This window comes from Oryza sativa, chromosome 12, assembly GCF_034140825.1.
Source record: "Oryza sativa Japonica Group chromosome 12, ASM3414082v1".
Taxonomy (NCBI): domain Eukaryota; kingdom Viridiplantae; phylum Streptophyta; class Magnoliopsida; order Poales; family Poaceae; genus Oryza; species Oryza sativa.
The window spans coordinates 22,651,358-22,669,931 of NC_089046.1; the positions used below are offsets into that span (position 1 = coordinate 22,651,358).

The 18,574-nt window shown below is 38.8% G+C and overlaps 2 protein-coding genes across 5 annotated transcripts; one reads left to right on the top strand and one right to left on the bottom strand.

Annotated features, from left to right (window-relative positions):
* Positions 1-452: 452 nt before the first annotated feature.
* LOC4352450 (uncharacterized) lies at positions 453-5,883 on the bottom strand. Of its 4 annotated transcripts, none has more exons than XR_003240020.2 (8): positions 5,501-5,883; positions 5,097-5,189; positions 2,715-4,955; positions 2,310-2,630; positions 2,126-2,231; positions 1,328-2,057; positions 911-954; positions 453-796 (listed from the first exon to the last, which is right to left on the bottom strand). XR_003240020.2 is itself a non-coding variant. In XM_015765204.3 (6 exons), the coding sequence occupies exons 3-6, from the start codon at positions 4,946-4,948 to the stop codon at positions 1,374-1,376; spliced, it is 3,345 nt and encodes a 1,114-aa protein (XP_015620690.1). In that variant the 5' UTR covers positions 4,949-4,955; positions 5,097-5,193; positions 5,501-5,883; the 3' UTR covers positions 1,107-1,373. The 4 variants fall into 4 exon arrangements, 1 of the variants encoding a protein (XP_015620690.1); XR_003240022.2 differs by having other exon boundaries at positions 911-948; positions 5,097-5,193; XR_003240019.2 differs by having other exon boundaries at positions 5,097-5,193.
* A 3,443-nt stretch (positions 5,884-9,326) lies between these two features.
* Positions 9,327-11,385, top strand: LOC107279681 (uncharacterized). Its single transcript, XM_066306554.1, has 6 exons — positions 9,327-9,781; positions 9,901-9,993; positions 10,069-10,161; positions 10,250-10,591; positions 10,729-10,791; positions 10,866-11,385. Exons 2-6 carry the CDS (start codon positions 9,934-9,936, stop codon positions 10,944-10,946), a joined length of 639 nt encoding a protein of 212 aa, XP_066162651.1. The 5' UTR covers positions 9,327-9,781; positions 9,901-9,933; the 3' UTR covers positions 10,947-11,385.
* Positions 11,386-18,574: the final 7,189 nt, after the last annotated feature.

The following is an 18,574-nucleotide window of genomic DNA, read 5'->3' on the forward strand; positions in this document are numbered from 1 at the left end:
TGCCTAACAGAGGAGTTGAACTCCTAACCTCCTGTGTAAATACACAAGAATCGCACCAGACTAGCCAACTGGGCAAGCAAACATTTGTGTCATTAGTTGTAAATTATTGTACTTGTTTTTTTTTGCATTAATCAAATTTTAAGAAATTTAATTTTATACACACATGCGTACACTTTATTTTTAGGAATTGTGGTTTGATCAATGAACCAAGCATTCATTGGGTTGACCAATGCCCATTTTATATATAAAAAAAGGATGGCTGGACTCAAGTTATAAAAGTACCACAAGCACAGTGAGAAAGCATGCAGAATTTATAGATGAGGCTGTGGGCTTGGTTCATAACTCCTTGGATTTATTTTTTAATTTAGCGAGTGAGTCTGATCCATGACATGTGTATAAAAATATTTAATCACAAAATTGCTACAATGTAGCTGAGGTATTTGCACAGAATCTTTTTGTCTTACATCATGAACTTAGAAAAAAAAATGGAAGAATAATCATTTCGGCAATATGAAAGAATAATCATTTCAGTAATATGGTAAAAAACAAGATGCTAGAGAGATCACATAACCCAGACATGATTACAGGACTAATCAATATAGCAGTAGAAAAGGAAAAGCTCACACGAACAAATTTAAAATAATCTATACATATAGACTACATTGGGAATTATTATTGACTACTGAAGACTGGCCTAAACTCATGTTTGCTTGGACTAGAACTGCCATATGTTGGTTAGTGACAGCTGCTTGTTCACTTTCGCTTGCCGAAAGAAACAGTAACACCCTGATGCCACCTGGCCATGTAGGAAAAGAAACCAAGTTCATCAGCAAAGACATGACATTTCTTTTGTTGTTAAAGAAGACATGGAGATAGCGAGCTGATCAATAGAATCTAGAAAGACAGATACCTTGCCAATGTAACTGCGTCTGCATCAAAATAATGGACCTGAAACTAAACAATATAGAGCAAAGAATGGACATGAACATGCATGAACAGGTTTTAATCAATCAGAAATAAATATAAACACAACGATTATTGCTATCTTTTAATAGAAAGAATAGCCAAGGTAACCACAAATTATTCATCCACTACGCTTGTAATCATATTTCTCACAAGAACATAATGTAAGATCATACTTAACCAGTGGACCTAATAGTTGTACCGTACACCAAAAAGGCAGAAAAGTTAAATTAAAAGACCATAAATATTGTTGGATTTAGATGCATTCAGTTGGATAGAGTTTTCGATAGTTCTAAAACTGGAAGCACCTTTGCTAACAAAAATAAATCCATCAAAAGGTTTTAGATCAGGTAATTGCATATACCTTGAAGTAATGAAATAAATCATGAAAGAGTAACTATTTTCCTCTGTTATCCTTCATTATTCAAAGCATTATTATCAACATCTACTGTTGTTCCTTCAACATCTGTTCTAACCCATTGCTTGTAATTGTTTGCATTACTGGACATTCCACCAAGGTGTGAAACATGGAATGGCTCAATTTCTATGTCACCTGCCCATTCATCCTCACCAATGTCATATATATCTCTAGGTTTGTTCTTCCTTACCACAGACCACCCAGGATTCATTGGATCATCGACATAATAAACTTGATCTGCTTGATTGGGGAAAATAAAAGGCTCATGCTCAACTTTTTCTCCAGTATGTATGAGATGTGAGAAGTTAACTAGTGTGTAACCATACTTATCTTTTTTAACTCCTTTTCCAGAAACAACATCAACCCATTCACATTTAAACAGTACTACTGAAAATTGTCCAGAGTAATTTAGCTCAATAATATCGATGACTCTACCATAGTATGTTAGATCACCCAATATTGGATTTGTGTCACTTGATTTAGTATAACTGGATGTTTTTGCACTTAGGACAACTCCGCTATTCTGTGTCACTCCATCCAAATGTTTAGGCCTAAACCGGAAGCCACGGGTATTGAAAGCACGATATCTTTTTGCTGGACCAATCGGACCACGAGCCAGCCATCTATGATCATTCTTGACACTGCATATGCCATTTTTCCTCTCTAGATCCATTATCTGTGTACATAGGATTACTTAGTCATGATTTTATTTGTTGATCTAAATGATAATAACACGAAACTTACATGAGCTCTGAACCATTCATGGAATTTTTCATTTTGGATACGCTCGATAATCTTTGGGGTGATGCGGCCTTGCCGATATGTTCTTCTAATCTCATCAACATGAGTTCTGTAAAAGGAAAAAGTGTCATGAAGTATGCTTTGAAGAAAATGATTAGTGATGAAGTGTATGATCTTGAGCTAATACCGAAGGTATGGGTTGACATCTGGACAGTTGAAGAGCACATATCTATGTGCTTGCATTTTAGTCAAGCCCCTAATAACATAACTTCTCGGCTTGCCAAGTGGTTTTCCAACATGAGGAAAAAGATATGGTGTGCATTCATCATCTGAACATGCAACTGACTCATCATTATCATCATTTCGTGTAGGCTGGTTATGCTTTGTCTCAAAACCTTCAAGATATCTTGAACAAAATGTCATACACTCATCTGCCAAATATGCTTCTGCAATACATCCTTCAGGATGTGCCTTATTACGCACATATGACTTTAATACACTCAAATACCTACATAAATAAAGAGAAAGATTAAAAATGTTAAAATTTCTATACTAGATAACAAATGAAATTATATTTGTGAGAGAAATGTACCTTTCCACAAAATACATACATCGGTAACACACAGGACCTCCTAATTTTGCTTCAGTGGCTAAATGAACAACCAAGTGCACCATAATGGTAAAAAAAACTGGTGGAAATATCATCTCCAAACGACATAATGTCATTTTAATTTGTTCCTCTAACTTGTCAAGCACATCAATGTACAGGACTTTTGAACTCAGTTCTCTAAAATATCCACATAGATCAAATAAGACAGAAGTGACATTGTAAGGAAGCACACCCCGCAAAGCAACTGGGAGAAGTTCTTGCATTAGAATATGACAGTCATGACTTTTAAGACCTGAAATTTTCCCTTGACTAACATTTATACATTTTGAGATGTTTCCTGCATAGCCATCTGGAACCTTAATATCATGGAGAACTTTGCAAAATTGATGTTTCTCCCGTTTAGACATTGTATAGAAAGCAGGAGGCAAATAATACTTATTATTAGCTTTTCTTATGGGATGCAAATCTGGCCTTATATTCATTTCTTGTAGGTCCAAGCGTGCTTGTAAATTATCCTTTGATTTGCCTTCCAGTCCTAACAATGTCCCATATATGTTATCACAAACATTCTTCTCAATATGCATTACATCAAGATTATGATGGAGTACATTCAAGTCCCAGTAAGGCAACGAAAATAAGCCACTACGGCATTTCCATGTTTTTGACTTCTCAAAATCATTAATTTTCTCTATCTTTTGTAAAACTGATGTTTCAGAATAAGCAAGAGGTTCTACTCTATGTTCTTCAGTTCCATCAAAAGAATTTTCATTATATCGTAATTCATGGTCCAGAGGAAGAAATCGACGATGTCCCATGAAACAATACTTGTGTCCATGTTTCAAACGTTTAGAGCACGTTTCTTCATGACACATAATACAAGCAAATTCACCATTGACACTATATCCCGCAAAGATCCCAATCCCAGGATAGTCACTAATAGTGAACAGTACTGTAGCACGAAGCTGAAACATCTCGTTTTGAGATGCATCATATGTAGGAGTTCCAACCTCAAATAAATCAAATAACTCTTCATAAACTGGTTCCATAAATAAATGAAAATCCTTTCCAGGGTAAGATGGACCAGGAATTATTAGTGCAAGCATAATAGAAGATGCTTTCATGCATAACCATGGAGGAAGGTTATATGGAATCAAGACAACTGGCCAACAACTATAAGTTGAACTCAATGTCCCAAAAGGATTAAATCCATCACTAGCCATTGCAAACCTAATGTTTCGAGAATCCGATGCAAACTGGGGATTCCTAGAGTCAATGGACTTCCAAGCCTCTGAGTCAGCTGGATGACGCAACACACCATCCTTTGTACGACCCTCATCATGCCATCTTAATGCTATAGCTGTTTCCTTGTGCATAAATAACCTCTTAAGCCTTGGCTTAATTGGGAAGTACCTTAACACTTTCCTTGGGGTTGCCCTTCTCCTTTCCTTCTTTGTTAAAGTAGTTTTATCTTCTTTGTTTTTCCACCTTGAAGTACCACATTTTGAACAAAAGTCATCGTTTGCCTTAGCTTTCCTATAAAGCTGGCAGTTATTTGGACAAACATGAATTTTGACATAATTAAGTCCAAGCTTTCCTATTATCTTCTTAGCTTCAGCAAATGTTCCAGGTAAATTCTTACCATTTGGAATTGCTTGTTGCAAGATTGCTAGCAAATCATTTAATGATTTATTACTCCACTTGTTAACTGATTTTATGTGAAACAAGAGAACTAGAAATGACAGCCTTGTAAGTTCACACCCTTCCCACAAAGGGTCATGAGCATCTCGGAGCAAGTCATAGAATGCTTTTGTTTCATGGTCTGGCCCACTGTTTAAAAAATTTTGTACATCATATTCATTCACTGGAGGGTCATTGTTTGTGTTCCCAAAAGCATCTTGCACTAGTTGGCGCATGTTACCATCCATTCCTCTACTTTGTGACTCTGTTCCCCTACTGTTGGCAGAGATGAATGATGTGGTTTCACCATGACAACCCCATGGACTATACCCAAGTAACATTCCATGACATACTAAATGATCATACACTTCATCCCGCGTTAATAACCACTTGTTGACACACTCCTTACATGGACATCGGATCTTATCTTCAAGACTCTTTTCCCTATATGCAAACAGAAGAAAACCATCTATTCCAGCAAGGTACTCATCACTTGGTCTAGGGAAAAGCAATAACTTCTTAATATTATTCAAATCCATCAATTTTCTGTGTTAAAATAAGAAATATAGTTAATACATGAGTGTTCCTAATTTGACAACAACCACTAAATATTTTTGATTCTATAATTATGCCTTCAAGCCAAAAGAAATTTGTCTACCGAACATGTGTAGGTGAGGTTAACTGTACCTGGAAGCTTAGGATTAGGATCCAGTAGATACAGCGTCGATGCAGCCCTGATGCTTGTTTAATTGAACCAAACGAAAACGACCATCTTATCTACTGGCTAGATCAGAAAAATAGCAAAGCAGTACATGAGTGGATCAGACATTGCTGCAGATGGGATTGACAAAAGCAATCAGAATAAAGAATTAAGGACTTTACATGATAATTGAGGAATTAAACTGCACTATGAGCCAATATTTTTGGTTGTACAGATTAAATTATATGGTTAATATAAGAGTTTCTGTGAGCTAGATTAAAAATTGAAACAATAAGATGCAGGGTAAAGTTTTAAGATGCCATCTGCGTACAAGAAAAATGACAAACACTTGGTGTGCATAGAAAAACTTAGTGCTTAACAATTTGCTAACCTGCCGTCATATGCACTTGACTGCCTTAGGGTCTTGACCGTCTTGATCACCAAGCACAGATCCACCAACACCAAGTGAAAATGTGATGGTGAGGTCGCTGTTGCTGATGTGTGGCACGCACAAGGGACATGTAACGGGGACGCACGGAGGATGCTAGCCACACCGCGCGAGTCGGAACTGGACCTGGATTCCTAGGGATAGGCCACCGGGGCGGCTAGGGCACGTCTGCACCGGCGTGGAGGCGACCGGTGGCCAGCGCTGCAGGGGCTCGGGCCTGTTTTGGTGGCTCTCGTCAACGACGGAGTGCTGGGGAACGAGACTAGATTGGATGAAGATTGGAAGGGAGCGCACAGGCCTACACGTAGGAGATGAGCGTGTTTCTCAATCGGTATCACAACTGCTTCTGGATAAGGAGAAGTGAACCCAGGAAATTGAGAAAGAAACATGCAAAAAGATGTTTCTAGACTCAATTGATGAGCCCAGGAACTTCTTTTTTTTTCATGTTTTTCAGGAACGATATAAATAGATTAGATGCAATTCTTTTCTTTTTAGGAATGAGAGAAACAGATAAGATGCAATTCTTTTTTTTAGGAACGAGAGAAATAAATGATTGCCATTTTTTTAGGAACGAGAGATTTTCTTTTGTAGGAACGAGTGAAATAGATGATTATTTTTGTAGGAATGGGAGATAGGTGAGATGCAATATATTAGCTAACTCTTCTGAATGCTAGAACACGTGTACACATTTTTAAGTGCTAGAACACGTGTACACTATTTTATCTGTGCCATTGCAAATGTGTCTTTTTAGATAAATACTACTCCCTCCGTCCCAAAATATAAACATTTTTAGCCTAATGTAAAGTCAACCATTTTTAACTTTGACTATTAATAGAAAAAAATAAAAATATAATCATGTAAAATTGAGGTTACTAGATTTATCATTAATCAAACTATCTTAATATGTAACTTTTTTATTTAAAATATTTTATTTTTATAAATATAATGTGAAAATAGCATGCATCTCGAAGACTTTGTCGGAGTACAAAAATACTTATATTTTAGGACATGAGCATTAAAATTCGTCTATTTGTAAGGGATGTTGTGCGTGAAGCTCCACAAGGAGATCTATGCTGCTGCCCTCCCCGGCGGCTGCGACGGCAACACCAACAGCTGAGAGCCCGAGAACAACGCATCACCATTAGTCTTTGTCTTTAGAAAGCCAGCCGCCGGCAACACCAACAGTAGAGAGCCCGAGAGCGACGCGTCGCTGTTAGTTCTATCTTTAGAAAGCCGCACTCGACACGTTAACACTACAAATTCTCCTAGCATCGGACCCTATAAATCAAGTTTGACCAATAATAAACGTTGGACCGTACCTACTAATTAGAGGCTCGGTGTTATTAAGAAATGTGATAAACTAAAAGCATATTTGTCCGTACAATGCATGGCTCCCCTTAGTTTTGTATTATATGATATGAAAAAAAACAATCGGGTAAAAAGAATAGGAAAAAAAAGAACCATTAGTTTCATATTATATGATATAGATACCCTTTTAAAATAATATTATTCTGCTGAATAAAAATGAAGGGAGAGCTAGCAGAGGGACACAGTCATTAGGGGATCACGTTAATCACATAAGGAATTTCCTTAATTTTTATCAGTAAGGTACAAAATTACTAATGTAGTAATTAACCAATTTTGTAAAAAAATTGAGATGTATCTTTTTTTTTCAATAAGGAAATTCCTTGAGTTTTTTCATGCGTAGTTTGCCTCCAAATACTTCCCGCCAAACTCAATTTTCCCTCCAAGTAGTACCGCAACATTAGAGTAACAAACCTGCTAATCTCTCTCCACATCTCTCTCAACGAATAAGCTCCCTATATAATCCCCATTCAACCTGGAATCAGTTAGTCAGTCTTCTGCTCCCCACTATCTCTCACCAGAGCACTCCTCCATCGCCTCCTCCAAGATCGCATTCTCAACTGCTCAGCCGCGCAGGGCCTCCGGCCATGGCTCTCCCCCTCATCTGGCCATCTCTCTAGACTCTCTCCCCTATTTCTTGAGTTGTGGAATCTGCAGACTCGAAGATCCAAACCACCCCATCCTTTTCGCCTGCGCTTGGTGAGGGCAGGTCACAGGAATCGACATTTCAACCAAAGGATTCCTCTCTACAGTTTGTGTACCTTCTCTCTAAAATTCCTGATGCTTATTTCTGAGAGTTAGATCAACTAGGGTTAAATAAAACTGGATGGCTTGCTCTCTGTTAGAGCTATATACACCATGTGTTCGATGAAAAGCACCGGTACCACCATCTAAATTCCATGTTTATTTCTGTACAAGAAACAAAATTAGTTCCCACTGATGATTATTGAAGTTCTGATCAAACATGCAGTTATTTGATAAACCGTGGTAGCATCTGCTAGACAATCTGAACAGGTTAATGACATATGTTCAGTGACATTGACTACATTATTGTGAAATGAATTAATTGGATTTATGTTGCCAGATCTATGTAATTAGTTGTGTGCAAAATATTCCTGTTTAGATATCTTGATAATGCTAAGTACCGAATCAAAATGTATGCTCCGACTAATAATCAAAGTTTATGCAAAGTACAGAAGCAGGGGAAGATTCTTGTGTGAAATAGTCAATTTTAGGTTACTGCATTCATTCTCACTTTTATCTCCACCTCTACCATGTGGAACTGAAAATTTGTTATGCTCGTATCTCTGGCTGTACTTCCAAACCCAAACAAGCAGGTCATATGTGTGTTCTTGTCTATAATGAATATAGTGCCCCTGTCTTAACTGAAAGTTTAGTAGTACTTACCGCATTTAAGCTCAATTATATGCATCCAGTTATATCATATTAAGCCATTTATAATTTATAGTTATCTCTTTGAACAATTCATAAGTTTTCAATAGATGTAGTTTTCCAATTTCTGCAAAGCATACGATTTTCATGTAGAGGCGGTCAACCTGTAGCTTTTCTCTTGTAGCTGCCATATTACACTCTGCTTTAGCTTTAACATTTAAGAGCAATTGATGATTTATTTGCTTTCCAGTACTGTGGGAATGGAAGGTGCTGAGAAAAAGGAATATTTATTTGTTTGGTTCTTTTCTGGATTCTTCTCTAGCTGAAAGTGCTACATCCATTATATTTTTGTCATGCATATACTACACTTATAACTGTATAGTCTTCTAATCTTTTACTCCTTGTGCAGAGATAGTTGTAGTTGGTACAATATTCCCGTATAGTCAAGCATACATACACATAGATTAATTCGTGCTCTTGAAATACAGTAAGCCAATTTTGCAGGCAAAATGGCTGGAAAGAAAAGGTTGAACATAGTACATAGCAGCTGTCACCATGGAAATGGAGAGGGAAGTAGCAGCGGACAATCATTGCCACAAGTCGAGCCTCCTCTACCATATGAAGACGAGGTGATTCATGTTGAGCAGCAAGATGATGAGCCCCTCAACATGCCTGGTAAAACTTTAACTACCTGAATCCCAAATAGTTTGTGATTGCATATATATGGTTAACCTAAAGTTAGTGAGCCTTATGTCAATTAATTTTGTAGTACAAGATGAAGAGGTGAAGAAGCGCAAGGGGACAACCTTGCGATATGTTTGGGATCTTCCACCTGGGAAACGTATAGTTGTAAAATGCAACAGATTAGGGCAACCTATCGGGGATGAAGGTGGATTGCTAGGACAGTTTTTGGGCACATTAGCAAGAAATGGAGCTTACTGTCCATTAGATAAGATGACCTGGAGAAAGATCAAAGCAGATGAAGGAGATTTAACAATACTACAATTTGTCCAGGTACCTCAAACGCTAAAATAGCATAAGTATAATGCTCTGTTTGTATTACTAGTCATTACTTTTTTCCTACTCTCAGATTGATGCATCTGTTCATATCCATGGCAACTGAATGTTTTCGATTCAATGTTTATATGTATTTTACAGATATTCAATGCTGAGTTTTCTTACTTGCTGTTATCCCTTGCCTAACCATTGACGTAATCATGCAAATTCAAATACTTCTACTCTCATTATTCCTATGTATTTCAGACAAATTTCCTGTACCCTCCATCATGCGTTCAATGGATACTGAAATCAATTGGAAGAGATTGGAGGCGATACAAGGCTGCACTAAAAGATAAATATTTTAACCCAAAGAAGAAGCGTTCTGCTCTGTATAAGCTTTGTCCAGACGATGTAGAAAAAGACCAATGGATTCCACTTATCAAATATTGGAAGTCAAAAAAAGGAAAGGTAAAAAATCTGCTCCACAATCTGTACTATTGTCTCATTGACATATATTGTACTGTTGTTCCTACCGTAAACAACATTGGAAGTGTGAACTCAATGAGACTACATTGCTTCTGTAATAGGCCCTCAGTGCAAAGAACAAAAGAAGTCGTTCAATGTTACAGAACCCTCACTCAGCAGGGACAAAGAGTTATGCTCGTTGGTCTGAGGACTTGGTGAGCCAATTTGTTTTGTTCAAAATTCATCTATACATGTTCACTTTACTTTCTTACATTACCTTTCATTTTCAGAGACAAGATGATCCAAATAAGAAGCAGCCACATAGAGCAATGGTTTACTTAGCAACTCACAAAAAAAAGGATAAAGATAAAAATCAACACGTGGTATGCCATATACACATAATCCTTCCATAAATATCTAATATGTATGTTATCTACCTTGTACAGTGGGCATATATTTTTTCACTTGCAGGTCACATTGGAGAACCTCATCGATGAACAACCAGAGTTGGCACAAAATGACCAAGGAAGAGTTGCATGGGAAGGTGATGCGCTAAATAAAGTATTGGGCAAAGAAAAACCTGGCCAAGTGCACGGAATGGGATTACTTCCTGTTCCTAAGCAGGTTTATGGTCGTACATCACATCATCTCAAGAACATAAACATCACTACAGTGAATGACTCATCATCGAATGAAGAGACACATGTTAGAGGGGAAGTGGGGGAATTAAAAAAATTAGTCAAAACACTGGGTCAGCGTATTGAGGAGTTGGAAAACAAAGGAACAAGCAATGGGAATAGTGAACCAACTATGGTAAACGTTATAAATACCTTTGTCCTTAACATTGAATTTTTAGCTACTTCTGATTTCATTTTTGTAGATGCTTGTAAAATAAAAAATTTATGTGATTCACACTAAAATCTTACCCCTTCCTGATTTCATTGTTGTAGGCAACATCTCAGAGAACTTTTGATGATGGTATTGAAGAGGGAGTAGTACGGACTAATAGAAAGGTAATGTCAAAGTAATGCATTCTATGTTTCTCACCATATTTTGTGCAACAATATTTAAATATGTGCACATACAGAGGGTTCGATGCAGTAGACCTGATCAAGACGACTCAATGAGTAATCAAAGAAATATATCAATGGTATTTTGTCGTTTCTAATTGATAAATTTTATTTGAACACTCAATACACATACTGGCATCTATAGTAAATTTTTATTGTCCATTCCACTATAGAACAAAAGAAGATGTGAGGAACAGCAAAATATGCACCATGACAATATTCTGGATCTTTGTGGCAAAAAGGTTAGGATTTGTTGTTTTCATTCATATGGTGCAATGCAATTTATATATGGTTTTACATGGATTATATATCATGGAACCAGCACCAGGAGGCTGATAACAACATAGGATCACCATGTCAAGATGATTCATCATCACAGCCACACCTTGCTCATGATCTTCGGTGGGAGGTAGTTCTTGAATGCCTATTAAAATTGTACTTGTTTCTCAATGTGTTTTATCCATCTCACTACGATATTAGAGTGAAATATAAACACGTTGTTGGGAGAACTCCTAGTTAGGCAATGCTACATCTGTGAATGCATCATTTGTGTGAAACATAAACAAAATCTTTCCAAGGAGTACTGCTATATTTTTATAGACATTAATCAACTGAAAATTAAGTAGTAGCTTCTAGTGCTCAAGTTTAGCTTTGGACCCTTCATCTATGCCATTTAGTGATGGCTCACTGGTCTTCGGCGATCAGATACGAGAGGCTGCGCGACGACTAACAGATGCAGTGGAAGCCTCCTCTCAGGGCACGTTCCGACCAGACAGAGATAGGGACGAGCTGACACTCGCCCTGCAGACTCCAGAGCATCCAGGACGAACACGAGGGAAAGGGGTGATGTAGACCCCCGATTTTGGCAATCGGAAATCTTCTGTGTTTATCCGTACCAATCCCTGGATCAGTAGTTGGTACACACATACATAGTTGGATCACAACATATCACGAATGAATTTAGGCTAAAGGAGTTAAATACTTACATTAGGGCCAGGTAGGCCAACAACTATCAGAGAACAACAGCGGAAGACAAAATAACATAAGGGCCCGGTTAACATGCCACAGGCAGTCGACTGGGGAACGAGACCTAGAACAAGACCGCACTCCGATCATCTTGTGGGATACGCAAGCGTACCGACAAGGGCTTCTCTTCAACACTCTCCTAAAAGATATATAAATAGCAAGGGTGAGTACCAACCGTACTCAGCAAGCCACCACAATAACAATGCATATGATAGAGGGTATTTCAAGGAATGGCTTCAGGTCCTTTTGCATAAAGCTAATTTTACAATTCTTTTCACAAGCCTAAAACCTAGCATAGACTGATCAAATTTTAGTACCAGTGTTCACTTTAAACAACGACGGTTCTGTCCACCATCCATTGTGATCTCAAGGATAGCTTCCCGCCATTGAATCGTCATGGTTTTCTGAGGATGTCCACCTTCCCTCCTCTCGGGATGTGGCTCCATCAGCATAAAATTCATCATGCAATATCCCATTCCCCACAAGTTAAGAATTTAGAGTCTAGCCAAGTGTAATACATGTCCCGGTGCTCAATAACCGCGAGCGCGGCTATTCGAATAGATTTGGTTTACTCACACTGCAGTGGATGTACACTTTACCCGCACTCCGCGACTGCCCAACACATGAGCCTCGTCCCAACACATGAGACGCGTCACGGCAAAGCTTTTCGATAACCTCGCATTGGCAGTACCCGCTCCATGAACTTAAATCCTCATGCACTCTAGGCGTCCATGTTTCTAGCAGTGAGAGGAGTTCTGGCGCTCCCGGGAAAGAGAAGTCTCACACACATATTAAATTATGGTTCAAGTTAAGTTCTCTCTCTCACACACTCATGGCAGTCCTACCAATGGCGACACCGATGTAGGGCACGCCTCTCGGCCCTACCTCAACGGCTGTCCCATCGTAGCGCACCTGCCTCACTCAGGGGTGAACCATCTATGCAGGGATACTGCCTCCGCTCGGCTATCTAATCCGCTAGGTCTATACCCATTCGAGAAGTACGGTTGTACGGGGGTCGTTTCATGCTTAACTTCATGGCTCGGTCCTTAATTGACCGGGGACGGTACTAGCCTTTTCCAGATACCACCCAAATCCTCCGTCCGCCCCAGTCGAAAACAGTTGTTTAATTTTATTTCTCCTTTCACAAATCATGTCATCAACATCATGGCAATGTGGCGCTCATGTCTCCACATGCCGCATCTCAATTACCTTCCCAAAGGTAATTGCCCAAGCATATAGCATTTGATAAATATGAGTATGCATGATTCTAGAATAGCATTTCTAAGCAATTGTCATAATTGACTAGGGACTCATACGTAATCATGGGTACAAGGATTTTAAGGGTAAACAATAATCAAGGCATGGCATAATCACAAGTAGGATGTTCATCATTGCATGCAATTTTATTTGTAAACAAAACAATTTCGCAATTAGGATCAACATGTTCAAGGAATAGTGATGACTTGCCTTGCTCAGGATAATCCTTATTATTGATATAATCTTGATCAACCTTCACCTCCTGGAAGTTGCAGACGTTGCCTCACGACTAACCGATACACAAGGTCTATAATACGCGAGAAAAACCAATATTCAAACAACAATCAAATATGCGCAACAAAATGTACTATTCGTGTTTGCTAATGGATCCCAACCACGCTAGGGGCTAAGGTTTCTTAATCTTTCTATTGTCAACGTGGCCTATTTAGGAGTTAACCATCATAGCATTTATGGGATACATATATATTTGGCTAATCGGTGGTTTAGTCTATCAAATGGCTTATGGAAGGATTATGGCTAAGCATGCATCCATCTAAATAGGACAGTCATATACTAGAGGTTATGTTGTTAGATGGATTTAGGATCAATCAAATAATTACAGTGAATCATTTGTATTATTTATTTTATTGATGGAAGCTTTACCTTGATTATGAACATATTTTACTTGTCACAATAAATTATAAAAGGTTAATAATTATCCATGCTCTATATGTTAAATTCGGGAAGTTTATAATATTATAGTTACATATTATCTCTTAATGAACAATCCGGAGTTACAATTGAACTATGAACATATGAGGTCAAGATTTATAATTAGTACTTATCTACTATTCATGTTTGTTATATACTCCCAGTTTAATATATGAAAAAGATAAATTAATTGTGTAACTATAATGGGATGTACAATATATGTGTGCAACAACGTATAAGGTTTTGGTCGCCTACTCTACATGAGCTTATTTAGAAAGTGTACTACCCAATGCTCCAAGTGATTCCTGAATATATTGTAGTTTAATTATACATTAGCTAGTTTCTATGAGTGATATTGTATATGTGATGCGATAAGTTTAAGCACTGGTTCTATTGGGTTACTAATAAGTGGTAATCAATTTAGGCATATATAAGCTATTCTATATGGTATTGCGTCGATTAATTTACTTAGTGATTCCTCCACATCTAGCTCTATTATTATTCTCCTAAGCAGGTTAAAGATTCATCTATGTGTGTTTATATTTTAGTTGCATAATCATAAGGCTACACTTGATTTAAATAACCTATAAGCCATGGCCATCGAATATTAAATAAGTACTAGTATTTTCCTATACATCCATTCATTTGAGACATCACATAAAATTAGTTTGTGTGGTTGTTACAGTGGCAAGACATGTTAGAGACAAATATTATTACATCCACTCTACTGTACAATACTAATTTTATTTATTAGCATATTTTTAAGTTGACTATTATGCATCATCTTGATATTAATTATTTAATATTTATAACTATATTTTATCAAATAGTGAATTATATATCATTGGAAAGCTTATGAATTTAGATGAATTTAGGTTCAAGTTTCACTCAAATTGGAGCTAAATATCGAACGAAATCCTAGAAATATTATATGATTTAATTTAGTCTATGACTAAATGATTAAATATAATACACGGCTAAAATCCCTAGTAACTAAATCCGAATTTCTACCGTGAATCGATTACTTATAGGGATTACCCAAAAATAATCTATAATAATCTATAAGAATTCATCTATTTGTCTAGTTATTAATCACATCTAAATTACTACCGCGAATTGATTTCTCATAGAAATTACCAAGAATAATCCATAATTTATATTAAATTTTGCAATTCTACGACTATAATTAATCTATAATTAAATTCTAATTATTTTAAATTTTCTAAACTTCCCCAAACTCCCTCTAATTTCCTATTTATTTCCTTTTCCTTTTTCTCCCTTTCCTTTTTCTTTTCTTTTCTCTTTTTCCCTTTTCTTTTTCTCTTTTTCTCTCTTTTCCTTTTCTTTTCTTTCTCTTTCCCCTTTTCTTTTTCTCTTTTTCTCTCTTTTCCTTTTCTTTTCTTTCTCTCCTAAATTTCTTTTTCCCTTTATTCTCTCTTTTCCTTTTCTTTTCTTTCTCTCCTCTCTTTCCCTCTCTTTCTTTTTCCTTCTCTCTCTCCCTCCCGGTTTCTCTCCTCCTTCCTTCTTCTTTCTCTCCCTCGGCTTCTCCCTTCCTCCCCCTCTCTCGGCTCTCTCTCTACCCGGCGGCATGGCGACAAACAGGGGGGAAAGGCAGCGGCTCACCGATGGCGGCGGCGGCGACGACGGCGCACGGCGCGGCACAGCGCGGCGGCTTCGTGGCGGCGGCGCGGCGGCTCGAAGGTGGCGGCGCGGCGGCACGACGACGGCGACGCGTGGAGAAGGGGAGGGAAAAGGGAGAGGAGGAGGGGATGGAGTGGGGAGAGGGGAGGATGGTGGGCTTTTATAGGGGAAAGAGAGGATAAGGGGGAGAGGGAAGAGAAGGGAAGGGCGGTGGAGGGGGGGTGAGGCGACGGCGGCGATGTGACGGCGCGCGGCGCGCGGGTGGAGATGACGACGGCGCGGCGCGGCTCGGGGCGCAAGGCGGCGCGGCACGTGGCAGCGGCGCGGGGCGCGAGGCAGCGGGCGCGCGGCGCGAGGCGACGGGACGGCGCGCGGCGCGGCAGCGGCACGGCTCGAGGCGGCGATGGAACGCGCACGCGGCAGCAGGTGGTGACAGCGGCGACGCGACGGCGCGGCGCGGAGCTCGGCGCGGCACGGCACGGGGTTCGGCGCGACGGCGACGGCGAGGCGATGACGACGCGGTGCGGGGCGCGAGGCGGCGGAGTGACGGACGAGCGGCGCGTGGGCGCGGGGCGCGAGGCGACGATGAGACGGACGAGCGGTGACGGGACGGCCGACGGCGACGGCGCGGCAGCGGCGACGCGACGCGAGCGGCGTGGCGCGGGGCGCGAGGCAGCCAGGCGCGCGCGGCTGAGGAGGCTGAGGAGGGGGAAATAGAGCCAGGGACCACATCGAGCACCTAGAGTGCAATGAACAGTGCCATTTTCTATTTAACCCGATTTTAGTTTATCCCTTGTATAAATTTCATTCTATAAATCCTAATTTTTACATAAATAAGGTTTGCCCAATATATGTTTTAATTTAGATGAAAGTTTACCAAATTTTAATATTACCCATATTTTATTCTTATATATATATTTCTATTGTATTATTTAAATGAGGTCTAATTCTAAAATTAGCCTAGATAATTTTGGAGGCTTTGAGGGTTCTAAAATATCCTAGTGTGGCCCTTATTATTACAATAGCACATTGAATGAACTTATAGCAATATATTTTACACGGATAGGTTGAATCTATTTATTCTATAAATAGTATATTAAGACTCGGTACAACATTAATCTAATTTTAAACACTCACATATTCTTGTTTATATATAAGGATTAATTTATTTATATGACCATTATTTTATATGAGTGATTTTCATGTCATGAGTAACTCGGCGACATGTTGCAAGTATCAATCTATATATTCCGGTGAATTACTTATTTATAAACACGATCACTATAGTGGTGATCATCATTTCATGTGTTCTTATATTTCATGGGAGATTCGATTCAAATGAATTAGATTTAATCTTACTATTTCTTTAGCTAATTGTGACATCAAGCTATCAATCATGGTTCGAATATTTAATACCTAATTTGTAATTTGTAATAGAAATTAATATTTGACTTAACTATCTTGTGCATAATTATTTGTAGGATTAAATATATTCTCGTAAATCATATCTATTGCTTAAATGTAGTTCTTTTCTTTACCTTCTTGGTGATCATTTATGGTTTGGCAAGCAATAGGAATCATAACAACCAGCATGATGCAAAAGTTTTAAAAAGTTCGAAATTTTAGTGATTTTTATTGTTGGGAATTTTTAGGATGTTACACATCTACCCCCCTTAAAGAAATCTCGTCCCCGAGATTTAGTGGGACTACGGAGACATTAAACTATTTTGGCTTAAATATTGTTCGACAAACAAACATGCAAATCAAAAGTAGGAAATCCCGGGTCTTCGTGGCTTCTGGATGTCATGAGTCGATGGGCGAAGCGAAGCGACACTCTTTGTACTTCCGCCGTCTTGGTCAGCAACGGACTTAGTTGACAATCTTGGGGCACATGATCCGTCTTTTCGCAGAGGAAGCACGTGATCTTCGTTGTTGGGCATTCTCCGTTTGGATGGTCTTCGTCACAGTAGGGGCATTGAGTAATGCAATTACTACCGTAGTGTCCTATCTCTCCGCAACGACTACATGCCTTAATCTTCGAAACTTCTTTGGATGGGTCTGGAACTCTATCCTTTTCCGGGCCGATCTGTGAGGGCAGTGTTTCTTGTTCTTCATTGGTGTCTTGAGTACAACCTATCGCATAATGTCCAAATTGTCCACAAGAAAAACAACAGCCATCTCTCTTTCGTTGCCATAGTTGTAGTTCTTCAACATCTTCAGGCAAATCACCGATTTCTATTCCCATTTTACTGAGGTTAAGTTCAGCATATGTTATTCGTGATGACGCTTTTCTTTTCCGTTTTCCCTTCCACCAATGTGGTGTAGTTCCTTGTCTACGAAATTGCTGATACATAGGTTTTGGATAGAGTGAATGTGGCATCGGTTTTGGTGGTATTCCTGCCCTCATTTTCCTTTTTGGGTGTCGAGGTATATTCCTTACTTGTCCATTTCCTAGCTTTTTCTTAGGGCAATCCAAGGCACAATGTCCTTCCTCGCCACATCTATAACACGTGACATTTATCCTTCGTTTTGCTGGAGTCAGGTGGCACCTTTCATTCGAAGAATATTGCTTTAGGTGATTCAGATTGATGGTGTAGTCTTCAGGCTTTAGTGAGGCTTGGACTCGTCCTTTGTTCCTGGAAGCTTGGGGAGGATCTTCAAAGAGTAGCATGGGCTGGTTTATTCCCATATTTTGGGGTCTTGTAGATTGGAGGAATTCTTGTTTTTCGATGTCGATTGGTCCATGTCTTCACGTCCTGTGGTAGGTTTCTCTTGTTAGAAGTTAGTAGGTTGAAAGTTAGTAAACTACTATACTAGTCATCAATAGTAGCATGACAATGCTGAATTGTTGTTTTTCTTCTTCATTTGTTCAATCCTTCGTTCCTTAATATTTATTATGAATCTTGCCGACGAGAGTTAAGGTCACACCCTTTGCAGTTTTACTATCCAATGATACTTCAAATTCCCTGTACAAGGGCAAATATACCTTGATATATAGTATTCCTTGTCCATATTTTCCCACAAGTTATTGATTTCCTCGAGGTTTCTCCATCATAGGCTACCCCCCTTAAAATAAGAAATTTTGAAAGCA